Below are 19,906 nucleotides of genomic sequence, written 5' to 3' on the forward strand. Positions count from 1 at the left end.
AGCTGTGTCTTTCCAGGTCTAAAGGGCTAAACAGGTGAGCTGCTTACAGGAGTTCTGAATGGGCGTCAAAAACCTCTCTTCTCCTGACTAAGGAGCAGATTTCTCTGAATGCTAGTAGATTTTCTTCTGTTCTTGCCTCCAGTATATTCTTTCCTTGTGTTTTCACTGGGGTAAGTAGTTCTAAATTCCAGCACATTCCTATCTTTTTTGTGTTGCCCTTTTTTGCCAGTGCTGCCTGAAAGTTACAGCGTGCTATAGCATCTAAGCTATTTCCATCCGCTGTTGCCCTGATCATCTGCCTCCCTTGCTAGGAGGATATAGGAGATTTGCTCCTAATTAACTGAGTGTAATTCTTGGCCAAATCCACCATGTCCAGAATGCACTGTGGCAAAAATCCACTCAGAAAGGGTTCCCTCCTGCCACTTGGCGACTCCTGTAAAAGATCCAGCACATAGTAGAATTTCCTTGCATTTGATGAGTGACTGAGGATGAGGCAACACAAAACTGTCATGTTAAGTGAGTAATGGGCAATAAGTGAGGGAAGAAAAAAAAGATGCTTTTTGTCAAGCCAATGGGTTTTTATCAACCCATTCCTCGTTTTTATGCTGAAGATGTCTTTGGAAATGCGGCTCAGCAGGCTTGGCCAGAAGTGAGCTCATTACTTAAGGTGACCTTCATGTTTCATGCTGCAGAACATCAGGAGTTAATCCCTCCGAAATCAGAATATAAATATAGGAAAGGCCAAGGAGCAACACAGGGAACGTGTGAAAAAACTTCCAAGATTGCACAGCTTCAAAGTGACCTATTCCCTTCTTAGATTTAATAATGTTTAGAACTTTTCTTGTAGCCTCCAACCCTAATTTATATGAAGGAGCAGTAAGCTGAAAACACTACAAGAACCCCGTAGGATTGTTCATAGCAATACAATAAGCATCCTAGCCAATAAAATACTTTACAGCTCAAGGTCAAGGAAACACCTGATGGAGAAGGTCTCTGGAGGCAATACTCATGATGGCAAGATGCAGGGCTGAAAACTGGGAATGTACCCTGGAGAGAGGGCTGTGCTGCCTGTGGGTTTTCAATAGGGAGATCTGGAAGCTGCTTCACACAAAGTTTTCTGGGTCCCGTTTACCTGGGCTCAAATCTGAAGCGAGTTTGACCTCAGGAAGCTGCAAGCAGCTAATCGAGGAGGCAGCGGTGGGGGGGATAAAGTCCAGATTCCTTCCAGCAAGTTTAATCTCTGGCAAACGTGCGCGCACGAGCCGTTTCCTTCTCCAGTTCTGCCGCCGGAGGTTTTGCAGCAGGAGACTGCCCCGGCTCCCGGCCGTAGCTGTAGCCCTTGTGCCTCGGGGAGAGAAGGAAGCGGCAGCCGCGGGAAGGAGGCATCGCGGAGCGGGGAGAGAAGGAAGCGGCAGCCGCGGGAAGGAGGCATCGCGGAGCGGAGCGAGCGGCCGGCCCGGCGGCGCGGGGGCGGAGGCTGGCGCTGGGGAGAAGCGCGCACCTAAAGCGCGGGGAGAGGGAGGGGGGCTGGACCCACCCGCCTGCGCCGGCCGCCTCCTGGTTTTAAGGGTGCCAGAGAAATTCTGGGGCATGTTCTCCTGCCTCGTTTCTCTCCCCTCTTCTTTGCGAAGAGAAGAATCAAGGAGAAGAGATGAGGAGAGGAAGGAGAGAGTGAAATTCTAGGATGCTGCTGGGAACTTTGATCCCTTCCCTTACATCCCTTTCTCTGCATAGAAATGGAAGAGGCATCTCACTCCCGCCGGTGCGGAGAGGATAGTGCCCTGCTCCCAGGGAAACCCGGCTGCAGAGCCCGGGGAGGAGGCAGCAGCTGAGCCAGGCAGCTGGACGAGAATGTGATGCTTGAAGAAGCTTCTACCCACTTTGTACAGGAAGGATGGAGATCTCCAAAGTACTCGGGCTCCTGGTAGAGCTCTCGAGTCTGTTATCCTGTCTCAGATGTGTGGAGGTAAGAAATTGTTATTCTTCAGTCTGCTTGTAAGAAGTCACAGGGGTTTTTAATATCCTTGCTGTAAGTTGATCTTTTTATTACTTGAGTATGTTTTCCAAAGCATCCAGGCAGCTGTGGTCTCTGGGAAGGGTTGGGGGCTTGGGGAGGGATTTGTTTCGTTATGCATATAAAATTCAGGAAAGGAAACAAAGCAGGAGAGCAGGATGCACACAGCTTGCAGATGCTTTGGCTCAGATTTCCAATGTCTCCCAAGCGCTGCAGTGACCCTGACAGGAAAGATCCTTTGTTTCTCTTCTTCGCTGATTGACTGATTACCCTTATTGCTGTTGTGGACAGGTGGTTTATAGCCACATGAACCTGGGGCAGTGACTGCAGCATAGGCTGTTTGCACTGAAATTTAGTGGTGGCGATGGTCAGCGTTAGGGGATTTTGGAAACTGCTACAGGAACTGGCAGCAACTAATCTTTCATTAAAAGGGAAGCATATTACTTGGACTGCAGGTCTTTCGTCTATGCTGAGTCTCTCAGAAGAGCAGGTTCAGGCTTTCACATATAGCCTGTTATTAGTCCAACCTATCCCTCTATCACCTGCAGGCTCACATGTGTGTGCAGGTGCACGCTGAAAGCTAGGAGTCGGGCAACCTGGATTATGGCTCAGTCACCTGTTTGGTGCAGTCACAAAAGGTAGCTTAGCTCACTTTCCTCTCTTTGCAAAGAGCTTTGAGGTCGTCAGCTGAGTCCTTCAGCATTGTTGGTTCACAGACCATTATGTGGGCTCGGAATAGCCTGACCCATGTAGATAGATGCATTTTGGCGGAAAAGGGATTTTCAGTTAAATGCTGTTTTGTCTATGCATCCCTTTGTGCATATGCACCTGAGATCTGTTCTGCTGTTTCTCAACCATGTCAGAAATTCATCTTCAATATGTAATGTCACATTCTGACTTCTGGAGTGTGGTGCTGGAGCTTGGCCATGGTTGTCAGCACCTCCTGGACCATATTCATAAGCTTCATTTGAAAGTGACATCTGCCATGAGTAGGTGTCATTCTTGTAAAGTATCTATGGGAAATATCCCTGCTTATTCCAGAGATGGATTTGGTTTAATTCCAAATTTAACTCATCCTCTTTTCCAGGGAGAGGTGAAGCTGAGAGAAGCAGAATTACTGCATTTTGAAGAAAAGCAGAACCATTTCCAATAACTAGTTTTCTTTATATGTATACCCCTGCTCTATGAATTAGAACTCCTTGTTCATACAAGAGTATTAGAAATGTTCATATAAAAGTATTTAAACATGATATAAACTACACGGAGTTAGCAGAAGCGTGTAGAGTTTCATCTTTTCACTCTGGGTCTGTGGAGGTCTTGCACCTGCCTGCACACCATGTAATGGTGTTGAAATGGAGATCTCTATCAGCCAGCAGTCAAGTTATGACCACTGAAAATACTGCCTACAAGAGGAAATGCAGTTTTGGGGCTGGACAGGATGCTGGAATTCTGAGGGCTTTGTATCACATTTGGATAATAATACCATAGGCCATATCACACTCATATATTAAAAAACAAAATCCTCAAAAAGCCTTGTTGGATTTTCTTCTTTAGGCATTTCTCACTTTGTATATGGATGTTTATTACTATTTTAACAGGGATCTCTAGGGGCATCATCCTGTCTCACAGGTATATCTCTGTGCTGCTGTGGCCATAGATGGCTTGCCCTATATATGGAGAGAGAATGAATGGTTATTAATTATTTTTCTTACTGGTAACAATTGTTTTCTTCTAGCTTTTTTTTTCCATAGGCATCTCACTCAGGCTTCCAATTCTATTGGAAAAGAACAAGCAGAGCCCTGTAATGCAGATGTTAGATCAAGGGTAAATCTCTGCAGGCCAGTAATTATTCATTTTGTTGTAAGTGGGCAGAGCTGTGATTGGATTTGAAGAGGAGCAATGGGGAAAGCAGAGAAGAGGCTGGTTACTAGGGTGTGTTTGCCTAAAGCAGCAAAAGGCCGAACTGCTTTTAGGACATGCCCATGTTTATTTCATCGGATAATCATCTCTCTGCTTTTGCTCTGTTTCTTTTCCCAGGCTTTCCTGGGATCCCAGCCCAACCAAAACCATTTGCAGACTGCAGGTAAGAACAAGACGTTATTAATTCAGTCATCGGGCAGATTCTTTCCTGCAGTGGTGATCTGAGACCATAGGTACGATGAACCACTGCTGCCTGGCATTCTTCCTTTCTTTCCATCACTGCTTCAATCTTTTCTCCTGCCTCAATGTCTGTTTATCTCCTTCCCCAAAATGGTGAGACCACTTTCTTTTCTTCATGTCTAATACTCTTGAAGTTCCCTACTCCCCCCACATGTACTTTTCCTTTCATCTCTTTCTCTGCCTCAGTCTTTTTTGCTCGCTCACCTTTCCTCTGCTCTAATAGCTACTGAATTCTCATACACGCCCCTCTGAGGGTCCCAGTTGATGCAAAGCACACCATGTATTTTCCAAACACCTACCTGTAACTGCTTCTCATTTTTGTACCTTGCAGTTGGCCTTCAGCTGTCACTTACCTCCTCTGGGCTTGGCAGCAGCTAGAAAGCAAATGACATGATGCAAAGTTTCTTTGTACCCTTGATGTTGCCCTGCATGTCTTTATGGCAGAAGGGTTTTCTGGAAACATTGGCTTCTTTTCACTCGTTCAGTGAATAGAGCTCTGTTATCCCTTTCTGAGTCTGCTCTTCCCATGTTACGCACTCTAGAAACAGGATCTGGTTCTGGTTTCCCTCTTTCTTATTTCAGGGTCATGAATGGAGAGTTTTCTTCTTTTGTTCAAGACCATATTAAATTAATTGTTGGGGTTCCTTCACATGAGATATTTCACATGAGCACTGGCCTGAAACATTTGGCACCTGCACTTACCCCAAAATAGGTTACCTTTTCCTTCCTATACATTGGCCAAGTTCAGATATGCCAGGTTGTCTGCTAATGTGTATAGGGAACATATGTACAATGAAATACAATGTCAGTTCTCACCTTCCTGCTTTATAGAATAAAATTACAGCTAATTTTAAACTCTTCTCAGTTTCAATCAATTTAGACAGGCAATTAATCTTCTAAAGAGCCTAGAATCAAATTTAAGAGTATCTTATTCAGGTGCCAAAGCAGATGGGGAAGGAAGTGGAGCAGCGCGTGCCAGCCTCAAGTGCTGCTCCAGAGTAAGCGAATACCTCTATGGAAATAAATGGTAATGGGAACTGGTTCAAACTGTCTGTGTTTGAGCTCAGAGTTAACACATTTCAAAGGTCTGCCTGAGGAGTTCATAACTTTCAGATCAATTTGGCTTTTAGATAGTCCGTATTATAAACATTCTTTGAGCCACTGTCTTGACGAGTGATAGAATTGAGATCAAGCAAGTAGCAATCAAGACTGCAGACACAGTTTCAGGAGATCATCTGGTATCTCCCACGTTGTCTAAGCCTCCGTGTGTGGTGCCTTAAGTGATGCTAACAGCTGCCTTCCTGTGCCCAGTGTCCAGCGTGTGTGGTGTCGGACCTCTTGGGTATTACAATGGCTCGCTGGCGGTCACTGAGGCCGGGGCAGAGTGCCTCAACTGGGCCGAGTTCCCCGATTATGTTCAGCAGTACCCAGACCGTGGCTTGGGGGACCACAACCGCTGCAGGAACCCGGATGGGGGAACGACACCCTGGTGCTTCTACCGACTTGCGTCAGGGGCCATCGGCTGGGCTAACTGCGACTGTAACCAAGGTAAGGGCTGCTGCGTGTCTCTGCCAGCACCCGGGCTGCACTATGGAGAGGGGCTCAGGCCAGAAATGTGTGCTGCACAGACTTGCAAGCAGCAGGTGGGACACTCTGTGAAAGAAGCACAGTACAGTAACTGTCCGGAATTGTCAAAATAATTAGGACTAGAGGCTAGCCTGTGTGGGAGAAGAACGTCTGTGTATAGTAGGGGGTGGATTTAAGCTGCTGTAGCCATAATGCCTTGTATAGATGTTTTTATTCTCATACAAGAAGACTCTTTTTTTTTTTTTTTTTTTTTACTGTTAACTTATGCCACTTTGAAAACAGTTTAAGTTATGCGGAAAACACCCCACTCCTACTCCTTAAGTGTCCATATCACAGCTCTCCTCATGTAAGTGTAGTACTTCAAATATAACAACGAAAAATCTTCTGCGGCTAGGTTTATAAATCTTCTGTGGCAAGGTAAGTCAGAGGTTTGCTTTAAAATTCCTCGCAGTGCCAACACAAGGACTACTGCTTACTTTGAGGCACGCAAGGGAGCTGAGCTTTCTCAATGCGCTGACTCCAGCGCAACATTCTTGAAAATTTTCGGTTTGTCCTCCTGTTTTCTTACCTTCTTTACTTTTCCCACATTTTGCAGAACAGATGAAGTACCAGTTTAATAAATGAAATGGCAAAGTCTTTTCCCTTGCCAGTGGAAGTGCTTTCAAAGATGACTTCATTAAAGTGAAGAATGCAAGTGTAGTTGTGCTGTGTGCCTGCATTGAGGTATTGCAGACAGAAGGTGTATCTTTCTCCCAACACATAACTGAGCAAGATGATGTACTTTCTAAACAGTGGTAGATATTTGTGGTGCAGTGGGAATTGAGAGGGCGTTTACATTGGCACTTGCTTTTATGAGAGAAATTAAAGAGGATTCACCTGTTGTTACTGAACATGTAGCTGTAGCAAGAGTGACTCTTATAGGTGAGGACATCAAAGGGAAATAAATCAGTGGAGTGTCTGAAGGAATTAGAGAATCTGCCATTTCCATACACTTTTTCAAGGTAGCATGTAAAATCATCCCCATTTCACAGAAGGAGAATCCAGGAGCTGCAGCAGAAGCCAAGTTTCCTGACGATATTACCATGGCTTCAAAAAGAACATAGCACCAGTCGTCCTCCCGAGTGGCCGCTGATGGAACTGGGAAGGTGCCACGTCCTGCACTCCTTCGTACAAGTCACTTCAGTGACAGCATCAGCAAAACAGAGATGAGAAAAGCCAAGTGCAATTCAAGTCCAAGACTTGCTGATCTGAAACCTCCATCACAAAATAGCAGCCTCTTTTTTTATTTTTTTTTTCCCCTTTCGGAAGGTGCTGTGCGGTTGGCTGAAGATAGTAGTGTGGAGCTGTACTTCAGTGGACTCTGGGGCACCATCTGTGCTGACCACTGGACTGACTGGGATGCCAGTGTAATCTGCAGGCAACTAGGTCTCAGGTGGGAGCCTCAGTCTTGTTGTGAGACTTACATGCTCACATGGGCTTTTGATAGAACAGCCTCTGTGGTTACAGTCCCTCTGGCATAGTGTGTTGGCTGAGGGAGAGGAGTTTGTTTTGTGGGCTCATTTCCCACTTACCAGGGTCCTTTCCTACTGTTTTCTTCTGTGGCTATGCCCAACCTCAAATCAGCATTTGCAAACACTTTTTAAAGCGCTTTCTGCTTGCTGCTCCAGGCTGTGATGAGCGAGCTGTGAGATTGTATCCTCTTTTTAGTATTACCAGCTGGAGTTTCTGTAGTGATCTAATAGAAATTTTGAGAGTCTGAACTCTCTTTGGGAATCTTGGATTTGGACCTTCAAAATTCCAAATAGGAAGGAGATAAGGACCACAGAGAAGGAAGAAGGTGATTCAGATATTTGGATGTTTGCATCTGTTGATGGGTTCATTTATCACTCTCAAACGAGGGTGCCATTTCTGACCAGAACAACTCCTCTGCAGTAAGTAGAAAGACGAAATGGGTTAGATGGTGGGAAGTGCTTTGTACTTGCTTGTACTTTCCCCTTAGACGGCACATGGCCACCCCTTTATGTACTCCCAATCAACTGGGCTCACTGGGATGTGAAATGCCAGAACTGGGCTGGAGAGTCACAAGAACTGAGGGGAACTTGTGAGTCAGGCAGTGCTACGGCATTTCATTGCTCTGTTGCTTTCTCTGTACCAGTGAGATTGGCACAGCTGGGAAGAAGAGACATCCCGGGCTGTGGCCTGTTCCCCTGCACCTGCAGTCAGCAAACTGCCATGGGGATGAGAAAGCTCTGCTGCAGTGTGGCTATCGGGAAGCTGTGTCAGGAGCTTGTAACCAGGGGAGTGCTACGGTAACCTGTGTCCCGCCAGAAGGTAAATCTCCAGAAGAGATTCGCTCCTTGTTTCTTGGGTCAGTGTTGCTGACAAGATGTAAAACCTGAAGTCTTGAAGCTGTGGAAAGCAAATAATTGGAGCATGTTATTCTTTCACCTGCTATACAGGTGATATCTTCCTTCCAGTGGAAAATCATCCCTCCTTTCCCAGTCCCAAATACTCAGAGTGTGCATACTTATATGATCACTGAAAGATGGCTGTTGCTTATGACCACATCCCCTTTTTATCAAACCAAGCTTTTGTCTGCAGGCATCAAAGTCCTAGTTACTGCAGCAGTCCTGGACCAGTGGCACCTGTACTGTGGGCTGCAATCACAGATGCTTCTTGGGGAGGGTTCAGAGGGGAGGGTGTGGTAGCGTAGGAAAAGAGCATCCCAAGACATCCTCTGGCTCGTGAATGATTCTACGCTCTGAACTGATGGATATGTTTTGTCTCTGCCTTGCTCTGTTGTGCTCTCTTTCCCTTTCTTGAAGCACAGGTGTAGGTGCTCCACTGCGTTTAGTGGGGGGAAAGGAGAGCTTTGAAGGGCGAGTGGAGGTTTACCATGATGGCAAGTGGGGTACCATCTGTGATGACCAGTGGGACGACCGGGATGCTGAAGTAGTTTGTAGACAGCTGGGACTCAGGTAATTTCGCTGCTGTATGTCACAGAGTGTAATAGAAGTAGACAGAATGAAAAACACGAGACCATGTCCTTTCACTGTAGCACCAGCCCTTTCTATGGGAAGCACACAGAAACCCTGGGAAAGATAATTCTGGATTGATCGTCCTATAAAGAGATTATGTGTTTAATTCCTGTCAGTTTTACGGGTTTATGCTGTGAAAAAAAAAAATAGTTGGTGCATCCCTATCCAAGGTCTGTTTATGTTTATCTCTGTTCATTATTTTTGCACACATGTCCTAATGCAAATCTTCTTAGCCTCAGCAATAACTTGTCATGGTGATTTCCATATGTGAACTGCAGTTGTTTACCTGGTTAAGTTTAAACATCTCCAGTTTCACTGACTGCCCTTACCCTCTCCAGACAGGAAAGCAAGAGAGAGCATCTCACTCTTCTCTCTGCCATTCAGCATGTAACGTGGGAGCAGTTGTATACTGAGCATTCCTGAAAATCATATCAGTGCAGAATTGTTCAAAATAGACAAGTCCATTTTGAGATCCCTCAAACTCTGGGAGTTTTGCCTGTCACTGAGATTGAAACATCGTTGTCCTCAGAACTCCCCAGGTGTCTGAACTGCTCATGTTATGTGTTGGAAGGTCTCGTTACAAAACATTCCAGTAAGGTATTTAAGTTAACAGTTGGCAGCACCACTGTGTCAGAAATACAGATTGTCTATGGGCGGACGCTGGCCTAGCGTAGGAGAGTCTCTGTGCAAGGCAGACTCCAAGTGCAGACCGTGACTTTCCTTACTGTGAGCATATGTGTCTGTACCATTTGCAGTGGGAACCCAAAAGCCTTGTCATGGGCTCACTATGGGCAGGGATCTGGCCCAATCCTGCTGGATGAAGTGGAGTGCTCAGGCAATGAACTCTCACTTGACCAGTGCAAGAAGAGCGACTGGGGACAGCAGAACTGTGACCACATTGAAGACGCTGGGGTCTCCTGTGACCCTTTCACAGGTACAGGTCTACAGCTCTGTGCCAGCCAGCTGTGGTCTGCCATACTCCCACATTACACAGCTTGCTTAGCAAGTAGCCCCCCTGCTTTGGGATCCCATAGGGCTCATGCGTAGGGCTCCCACAAGGGCTGCCCGATGTGGAGGCAGAGCACAAGCAACAGGTGGGAATGGATCAGAGCCAGACTTGGTGGTGTTCCTGCTGCTTTCCACAGGTGGCATGGGAAGGCTGAGGTGAATCCTGCCCTGACAGATGGGCACATCTGGGAGCAATGAATATTTGTTTTCTGAGTACCCACAGACATCTATGTCTTTGGTTTCTTTCACTCGTGGGCTGCGCAGACTTCAGCAGTGGGGCGCAGGCTGTTTCTTTTCACCCCTGCTGAGTGCTGATCTTTCCTTCTCCCACCCCTTGCAGAGGGCACTGTCAGGCTGGCTGGTGGCCGCAGCCCCAGCGAAGGCAGGGTAGAAGTTTATTACAACGGAGACTGGGGCACAGTATGTGATGATGGCTGGACGGATCTCGGTGCCCAAGTGGTCTGCAGGCAGCTGGGCTTCAGGTAGGACTGAAAGCATGTATAGCGCCTGTGCTTCCTAATTTCAGGAATTAGATTCCATTTCCATCCCCCTTCACCGGGATAGGCTGGACCTTACTTCCTTCAATGCTGCCTTATTAGAAGGGTTATTAGCATTATGCAACTTTATTCAGGAAAGATTAATAGGTATCCACAGGGGAAAAAAAAAAACACTGTATTATATCTTGCTTCAGCCTGTTTTGAAAGCAGATAACAGGATTGATCCTGGCTTTATGAACCCCTCACCAAAGTCAGAAAGTTCTCTCAATACACCCTAAATTTCCGGGTGTATCAGCTCAGCACTGCCACCCATCTGCTCTGTCAGCTAAACAGACACCTGCTTCAGTAGCTGAATGAAGACCATCAGGGAAAAAAAAAAAGAGTAACATTAGGGATTTTTTGTAATGCTTTTCTTCCAGCCCACTGCTGAACTGTCATCCCTCCAGGTATGAGTTTGGGGAAGATTTAATTGGGGAAGATTTAAAATGAGGATACTGTAGTCTTTGAGCCAGTAAAGTGGGAATTTTTTTTTGTGGATTTTTTAATATGATTATGGTATCCTCATAAAATTTTAGCTTTGTAGACTGAAGAAAGACTAAACTAAATTAATCCCTTTGGCTTCAGCTGCATAATGCGTTTGTCATCTCTTGTAGCGCCTAAAAGTTTGCAGCTTTCTGCATTTCAATTCTAGGTGGCTACTTCCTACAAAATGAAGCAGAATTACTTAAACGGTGAAGTTTCGATGCCTCCTCTGCTAGCCCCTCCCCGAATTGATGCACCTGGTGTCATGTCTGTGCTATAGCTGGCCGTCTGTGCTACTAGGACTGTGCCTTTGATCAGACACTAGAAAATGGACTGATCTGAGTGGGCCTCCCTGAAAACTGAAGCTGGTGAAATGTCCAAGCTGCTTGGCTGCTGTTCTGCATGTCCCTGAGGGGTTTAGGTCAGGAGGCCACCAGTGTCACACCTGAGCTCTGCAGAGGAGCTTCCCTTTGGGTCTGAGCTTGGGTCCCTCTGTGAGATTAATGAGTTTTCATGAGTCTGATGTTATGCTCTGTTTCCTTCCTCTAGTGGTCCTGCTACCCTGGCCTCTGAAGGGGACTATGCTGCTGGCCAAGGTTTTATCTTACTGGATGATGTGGCTTGTGTGGGGACAGAGCTCTCCCTCCTGGACTGTCCCCACAGCAACTGGGGGCAACACGACTGCTCACACGCTGAGGATGTGGGAGTCCGCTGTTCCCTGGAGAGCAACATAGCCATGGATGGCAGCCTGGGTAACTTGCCTTGCCTCTTGCCCTGGGCAGTGGGGAAGTGTTACCTGCTGGTCTGTTCATTTGGAAGCTCTAGCAGATGTGGGAGTTTCCCTGTCCTGTCTCAGCGAGGGGGCTTCTCTTTGAGGAGGACTCCTAGGGAACAAGCCCTGGCTGTCTTGGGGCACAGCCACAGAGCTGTGGCTCCACCAGACACATGGCCAGACCTGCAGAGAAACTGAAACTGGAGAGAATTGTGTTGGCAGGCTCTAAAGCAAACCTGAGAGGCTGAGGAACAGTAGCTGCCTTAGTGCGCCATTGCCCACTGATGAGATGCCTCAGCCCCATGTCTGTGGGAACATGGGACCCCCTTAACTAGACCCTCCAGGAAATGTGTAGTTACCATTAGTGTCGCACCTTGCCAAGAGAGGGGCTGTTGTGTGGCAGTTGGCACTCTCTTGTGTGGATGGCACACTTTTGATTAAAATTGTGAATGTGTTTCAAGTTAGTATAATTTCCTTATTTGTATGAGGCCCGATACTCTTCCCTTTCCCTACTACAGGAGACTTCCCAATTTGTCAGACATTTTTTATTGGAATAGACAGCATCCAACTTTTTGTTTTTCCTGGATATAGAACCCTTCTCTTACCTAGAATAATATAATAGTTCTATAATTTAATGGATTTATTTCCAAGACATGTTTAGGCTTGTCAACCCTTGGCTCAGGAGTTAATAACTTTCCTTCTGTTCTTGTTCTCCTCTTTACTCAGCTTTCAGAATATGATCCGCTAATGTTTTCCAGTGTGTATTAAATAAATTAACATGTATATAGTCTTCTGATTCAGCACAGAGGTGAAATGAGGGGCACAGTCTTCATATAGAAACATTCTCTTTTTTTTTTTTTTTTTTTAAGCTTACTAATGTCTGGGATTCAGCTTTTCCTGTAGAACCCAAGTTCTGGGCACCTCACACACTCTGGTATTTTTGCTTGCAGCAACTCATGTGTTTTCTCTTGCAGGGCCTCCTGTGCGACTGGTGGATGGAGAAAGCACCAAGGAGGGACGAGTTGAGATATTCCTGAATGGGCAATGGGGCAGTGTCTGTGATGATGACTGGACAGACAGAGATGCTGCAGTAGTTTGCAGGCAGCTAGGATTCAGGTAGAAGCTCTGGTGCATGCATCTCACAGACAGAAACAGCTCTCAGGGGGATCGCTTCTTTCTGGACCTGTTTCTAGGGGCTTAATGTCTTAGTTTTGGCATACCTGCATATGCTTGAGGGAGTAGGCTCTTATTCTCACAGTGCCTTCAGCAAGTACTGTACTAGTGTCTATGTGTGGAATGACACATAAATGTTATTTCTCTTAAAACGTGCCGGTGCATCAGGTTCACCTGCCTCCTGCTTATCGCACATTAGCCACCCTCTCTCTAATTGCAGTGGTACAGCAAAAGCCAGGGCAATGGCTTATTTTGGTGAAGGCTATGGGCCCATCCATCTGGAAAACGTAGAATGCAGTGGCACAGAGCACACCCTGGGGCAGTGTGTCAGGCCTGACACTGGGATTCACAGCTGCTGGCACAGTGAGGATGCTGGTGTGATCTGTGACTACGTGGAAGAGAAGGTCCAAGACATCAGAAGAACAGGTGACGTGCCTATTTCTTCCATGCAGAAATCTGTGGCTCCAGTTGTAGTATCTCAACATGCTTCAATGCTTTTCCCCTGTAGTTCTCTTCTTTGGCTGAATGTTCACCTACAAAATAAGCATGTCCTGTCTTGCACCTCCTACTTTTTCCTTGTTTTCATTGTCTTTTCTTAGGAGCACAGGGTGCTCCAGAATGAGGAGCTCCACCCCTGTCAGGCCTTTGAGCCTGCAGAACTTCCCCACAGCCAAGTCACCATACCCTTCCTTAGAGCTGTAACCATGAGCAAACTTTGGGGTTTAGAGTGTTGAGGAAATACAGGTCCCATTCCTGGCATAAGACTGCAGAGGTAAGCACCTCCAGCAAAACTGAGGAAACCTATGGGATCAAATCTTCTATGAATTTCATATGCACAACACAATGCAGTCAACTACCATAAGGATTTAATGCCCTCAGGGAAGGTGAATGGCATTTGGCTCTGTGACAACAATTCTTGATACTTAAGCTGAAGGTATCTACGCAACTGCTCTAACTTTGCTGTGCAGGTCCAGAGTCTGGTGTGTGCGGGATGCGCCTGCTTCACCGTCGCAAGAAAAGGATCATAGGTGGAAACAAGTCTCTCAGGTACTACCCTATAACTGCTGGGAAAGCCAGAACCGGTCCCAGCTTTCCTGTGGGCTCTGGAAATAGCCTGGCAAATGCTGAATGCATTCACACATTTTCACTGGTGATTTTTGAACTTGATTTGAACCAGTGGGCCCATGTAGGGAAGGATGCACATCAGCTGAGCCCAGACGGGGCACAGTAGATGGGAAAAGAGGAAAACAGCTCCTGCAAGTGTGATGTGATGCCTGTTATTGCTGTTTCTCCTTCAGAGGTGGCTGGCCATGGCAGGCCTCGCTGCGGTTGAAGGGTTTTCGTCGAGATACTCGTCTGCTGTGCGGAGCAACGCTGATCAGCAGCTGCTGGGTAGTGACAGCAGCCCACTGCTTCAAAAGGTATGTTGGAGAACGGGGAGCCCTGAGGGATACTCAAAGGTGAACAAGATCACCTCGCACAAGGCTATCCTCCCAGCCCAGTGGGACCATGTGAGCAAAGTTGCTAAAACAAAACCTTCAAGTTATGATGTGTGTGATCTCGGAGCACTTATGGGGGTGACTCCGTATAGGCGTGCTTTATCCTTCACTGCTTACATTTGCCCTCTTAACTGTGATGATTTACAACTGAAAAGGAACCAGCATTTTGCCATTCTTCAGTACTTTAACAAACTGTGAACACAAGGTCAGACGCCTTTTAACTGTTGCAACTGTTGTAGCCCTTTTATAGGGGGGGGAAAAAAAAACCCTCTTGTGCATGGGACCTATTGGCCCCAACAGCTGCATTATCACATCTGCTAAAGAGGTCCCACAGTTCAGTAGCCAGCATTGTTTCACCAGTTTGTGAGGAGGTGGTTCAGTCTCATAGCAACTGAGCCTGTTTCTCTCCCAGGAGTATCAAGACCTTGAGTGTCTTTCTCTCCAGGTTTGGTGTTGATGTGCGGCGCTACCTGCTGCGGGTGGGCGACTACCACACCGGCGTGAAGGATGAGTTTGAGAGGGAGCTGCCTGTGGAGCGGATCGTCCTCCACAGGAACTACTGGGCCGGCAGCAATGATAACGACGTTGCCCTGGTCCGGATGCGGGGCAGAGAGGGGCACTGCCTCTCCTTCAATCACCATGTCCTGCCTGTCTGCCTGCCCAACAGGAAGGAGAAGTCTGACATCAACAGGCAAGCCTGCATCATCTCTGGCTGGGGAGACACAGGTAGGTGATGGGGCGATCTGAGTTCAGGAGCCTACGTGAGCCATTAATTTATTTCTGCACCACTCAAGGCCATGTTCTTGCTACTTCTAATGTCTATGCTAGCTCATGGTGTCAAGGAGTGGACACAGGAGGTGATTTTTGTGCCATCACGTTTTCTTCTGATTTTGAGGCTTCTTGAGCCTGCCCATGGTGGAAGTCTTGATTGACATAGCATCCTTGTGAAGCTGTGGGAGAGAGCAATGCTGTCATCTGCCCACAGTCCTCTCTTACTTCACCCTTCTACACGCTTGTTTGCCCACAGCAGACCCACCCCTTAGGCAGCAGCCTGTGCAGAGCTGGTGTACAAAGCCTATGAGAGACTCCCACATTTTCATTAGCTCCTGCCTTCTTCATGATACCGTGGTAGTGAAGCAGGGGCTTAGAGAGGTGGAAAAAATCTCTCTCAGACTACCTTGCTTGATGTCCCTGGCTATCGCTGCAGGGACAGATGGGCTCTGAAGCCGATTTCATTAGCACTAGGTTCGAGATAGCCTGTCCTGTCCTCTTCCAGCACATTGCTGTGGTAAAGGGAGCCAGGAATATTCTAGAAAGTATTAATTATTAAATACTTAACACTCTTAAGGTGGTATTTTAAAATGCTGGGCTCAGTCGAGTCCTGACATGCATGCATTAGCAAGGTCTGGAGACAGAACTTTGAACTCTAAACAAAGTTTTATACCCAGCTGTCCAGTCCTCCCCCACTTGGGGCTGAGAGATGCAAAGTGGGGCTTGGGGCAAGGAGGCCTTTCTGGGGCTGCTGTGACTGGAGCAAAGCCATATGTTCAAAAACACTTGCTGCCAAAAAGCAAATAGCCCCGGGAGCTTGTCTGTTGATTTTGGACTTACCTATCCTTTCCAGCTGTTTTTCCCTAGCTGTTAACCAAGTGTTTTACTGAAAATATACATTTGCCTTTGGAGTCAGTTGCTCCAGGTGCACGTGTCACTTTGGGGTGTCTGGGGAGGATCAAGGAGCAACTTAGCCATGTAAGTCCCTTAAGCTGTACTGGGGCTTAATGGCTAGAATCCCTCCGACACACCAAACCTGGCTTTCCCAATGAGAGGTGCAGTTACCTACCACCTTGTGAACTTACTGTAAAGCTGGAGCATAGGAAGGTCGTCCTCTAGTATAGCACAGGAACCTTATGTTCTGAGCAAGTCTAGGGTAATAAAGAGATTTGAGCAAATAGAGATAAGTCAAGTCTGGCCAAAGATGAAGTGAGCTCCCTTTGAATAATATTTAGATGCCTCTGAAACATCAAACCTGATCACCTTCTATGACAGGGTGACCCGCCTAGTTGACGAGGGAAGGGCTGTGGATGTAGTTTTCCTAGACCTCAGTAAAGCCTTTGATACAGTTTCTCATAGTGTTCTGGTTGAGAAACTGATAACTGCTGGCCTGGATAGGCACACCCTCCTTTGGGTTAAAAACTGGCTGGACGGCCGGGCCCAAAGAGTGGTGGTAAATGGGGCTAAATCCGGCTGGAGGCCGGTCACCAGTGGGGTTCCCCAGGGCTCAGTGCTGGGTCCAGTTCTGTTTAACATCTTTATCAATGACCTGGATGAGGGAATTGAATGTACCCTCAGTAAATTTGCGGATGACACCAAGCTGGGAGACTGTGTCGATCTGCTCGAGGGTAGGGAGGCCCTTCAGAGGGATTTGAACAGACTGGATCGTTGGGCTGAGGCCAATGGCATGAGCTTTAATAAGGCCAAGTGCAGAGTCCTTCACTTGGGGTGTAAAAACCCCAAGCATCGCTATAGGCTCGGGGAAGAGTGGCTGGAGAGCTGCCTGGCGGAGAAGGACCTGGGGGTGTTGGTTGACTACCGGCTTGATATGAGCCAGCAGTGTGCCCAGGTGGCCAAAAAGGCCAATGGGATACTGGTGTGTATCAAGAATAGTGTGACCAGCAGGAGCAGGGAAGTGATCCTGCCCCTGTACTCGGCACTGGTGAGGCCGCACCTGGAATATTGTGTCCAGTTTTGGGCCCCTCGCTTTAAGAGAGATATTGAGCTCCTGGAGCGAGTCCAAAGAAGGGCGACTAAACTGGTCAAGGGGCTGGAAAATAAAACTTATGAGGAGCGGCTGAGGGAGTTGGGGCTGTTTAGCCTGGAGAAGAGGAGGCTGAGGGGAGACCTGATTACGGCCTATAAATACTTGAGAAAAGATGGTGGGGAGGTGGGGGAAGGACTCTTTACATTAGTGATGGGTGATAGAACAAGAGGAAATGGGCATAAGCTTAGTCAGGGGAGATTCAGGTTGGATGTTAGGAAGTATTTCTTCTCTGAAAGGGTTGTCAGCCACTGGAATAGGCTGCCCAGGGAGGTGGTTGAGTCCCCATCCCTGGATGTGTTTAAGAATAGGGTGGATGATCTACTTGAGGATATGGTTTAATGGGGATTAGGGATGGTTGGACTCGATGATCTCTAAGGTCTTTTCCAACCTAGAAATCTATGAATCTATGAATCTTCCAAAACTTTCCTGAGGATTGAGCACTTTACAAATAGTACTGCATTTATTCTGTCAAGGAAACACTGTCCTTGTTTTACAGAGGAGGAAATGGAGGCTTAGAGAAGTGAAATAAATTGAACAAGGTTCAAGTTACTTGTTGGCAGAACCAGGAGTAAGACACATCCTTTGATCTAACCTCTTTCTCCAACCTCTCCCCCATTTCTTTGATCTTACAGCTCTTTTTTGTGGTCTGGCTTGGCAGTACTGTTTTCTGAAGTTCTGGTGGTTCAGAGATGCTGAGCTTGGCCTATTTCTGTGCTGCAGTCTTGACGTGAATTGTACAAATACCTGTTTTTGTGCAGAGCACTGTTGCTCCAGGTCACTGCTGTTGTCTATATGTGAATCCATCTGGCTGTTCTGTTCCAGGGAAGTCCTACTCGAGAACCCTGCTGCAAGGGGTGGTGCCTCTTCTGCCCCGGGAAGACTGTGAGGTCCGTTATGGGCAGAAGTTCACTAATCGCATGATTTGTGCTGGGAACCTCTCTGAAGATAAACGGGTGGACAGCTGCCAAGGTGACAGTGGAGGGCCACTTATGTGTCAGCGGTCAAATGGACGCTGGATCATTTTGGGGATCACCTCCTGGGGTTATGGCTGCGGTCGGAAGGATTCCCCTGGCGTGTACACAAAGGTCAGCAAATACGTACCCTGGATCAAGAAAGTGGCCAAGCTAAAATGAAAATGTCTGGGCTCTAGGAACTTCAGCATATGGTCCTTTTGCCCTGCAGCAGCAGAAGGCTTTGGCTTCTGGCCTGTGACTGACTGATGGAAGTTTAGTTTGTTGGATGCTGGGAAAAGACTTTAATGTAGAAGGGGGAGGATAACAGTTATGGCTGATTCTTTGAAGTCTTTGGTTTCACTTTAGTCTTAATCTCTGAGCAGAGAAAGCAGGTGCACACTGGTAAGAATTATAAGTCTGAGTTGCTCTGACTGCCTGGGTCCTGGAACGCGATCACAATTGTTCCTTCGCCCTGGCACACAGAAACGGTGGGAGTGGAGAGACGCTTGCCTCTGTAAAGCTGTTCCTGTTTCTATATGTTTGCACACTTGAAAAACACTGCAAGGAGAGGTGAGATGTTTGGAAGATGGCACCAGGCTCTGGCATACTTCAGATATTTTTTCATAACAGCTCTCTTCAATTCCAGGAATCAGAATGTTTGACCTGAGCTGAGGAACAGGTCAACAGCTGGCTTTTTTTCCTTCCCTGTTATGTCTCTAGGGGGAACCTTTTCTCTTCTGAATAGTAGGTCTGCTCCCATAGGATCCCTTTAAACTGTCTGTCCCTGCTAAGAGATGCTTGTCCCTCCTGCTGTAATCCTGTATCACACATATCCAGCTGCCAGACGCTATAGTTTTACTGCTGCTTTCTCAATATAGTGGTTCTGTTGTGTTTGGTTTTGTTTGTTTGTTTGTTTTTTCCTTAAGGCAGCATCTCCTATAATCAGTTGTTGGTGTGAGAGTAAATCTTAATTTTTAAGAAACAATAGCTTTCTTGCCCTTGTGATTACTACGAAGAACTTAAAAACGTGACCTCAAAAGGCTGAACAATCACATTATTTTTTCTTTAAATCTAAATGTAATGTTAATCTCAAACATTCAAGTGTTGAGTCATGATTTAACAGCACTGTGGGGACTTTCTCTTGGTACCTTATTCAACATGGTTATTAGCTGCCCTAACATTTGTGATGTTAGTCTTTAATATTTCTTTGTTCACAGTTCTCCCATGAAACATGGAAATACTCCTGGGGTACAGATACAGAACAAACACGGGGAGTAATTTGCTTGAGATGTAGAACAGCAAGTGCGCTGCAAAGCAGCTTCCTGCTTTCCCAAAGTGTGTCCTATTCTTGCAACCTCTGGGCTATGTTTCCTCTATTCTCTTCTTTGCACTATTTCTCTTTTCGTTCCTCTCAGTGGGAGCAAACTGGCTTAACTCGAGGGTATGCAAGCAGTGCCACCAAGCTGTAGTTCTCAACCTGAACAGAAATAATGCTGAGAGAAAGCAGAGGCTGTTGAATACTTCAATTTCTTCTTTCCCTTTCATCCAAACACATGAACAGAGTTTCCACTTAGGCCTTAATCACTTTTGTAAGTTAATTTATTATTCTCAAGTAGGTAGAAAAATATAAAAATAGACAGAAGGGCTGAGTGCATTAACAGTTGTGCAGTGCACACAGGGTGTTCTCGTGGTGTGTAGACAAGCCAAAGAGAAGACAAGTCTGCTCAGGAGCAGGGGCAGTAAGCTTTGATGTATAACCAAGGACCAGAACATGAAGTAATAATACAGAAAGGGACACATGGATTACTTGTGCCAGATGTGCATGTTTGGGGTTTGCTCAGGCACTGTAGGGTAGGCAATGACTG

General features: G+C 46.7%; 1 protein-coding gene across 1 annotated transcript; it reads left to right on the forward strand.

The window, feature by feature from the left end:
* The first annotated feature begins 1,894 nt into the window (after window positions 1–1,894).
* Window positions 1,895–18,996, forward strand: LOC104381167 (neurotrypsin-like). The gene is made up of 15 exons (XM_086616350.1): window positions 1,895–1,966; window positions 4,052–4,097; window positions 5,486–5,722; window positions 7,070–7,193; window positions 7,917–8,092; window positions 8,592–8,739; window positions 9,555–9,733; window positions 10,148–10,289; window positions 11,376–11,578; window positions 12,573–12,714; window positions 12,992–13,197; window positions 13,740–13,818; window positions 14,070–14,192; window positions 14,716–14,996; window positions 17,911–18,996. The coding sequence occupies exons 1-15, from the start codon at window positions 1,895–1,897 to the stop codon at window positions 18,219–18,221; spliced, it is 2,469 nt and encodes an 822-aa protein (XP_086472476.1). The 3' UTR covers window positions 18,222–18,996.
* The last annotated feature ends 910 nt before the right edge of the window (window positions 18,997–19,906 follow it).

Source organism: Tauraco erythrolophus, chromosome 9 (genome assembly GCF_009769465.1).
Source record: "Tauraco erythrolophus isolate bTauEry1 chromosome 9, bTauEry1.pri, whole genome shotgun sequence".
Taxonomy (NCBI): domain Eukaryota; kingdom Metazoa; phylum Chordata; class Aves; order Musophagiformes; family Musophagidae; genus Tauraco; species Tauraco erythrolophus.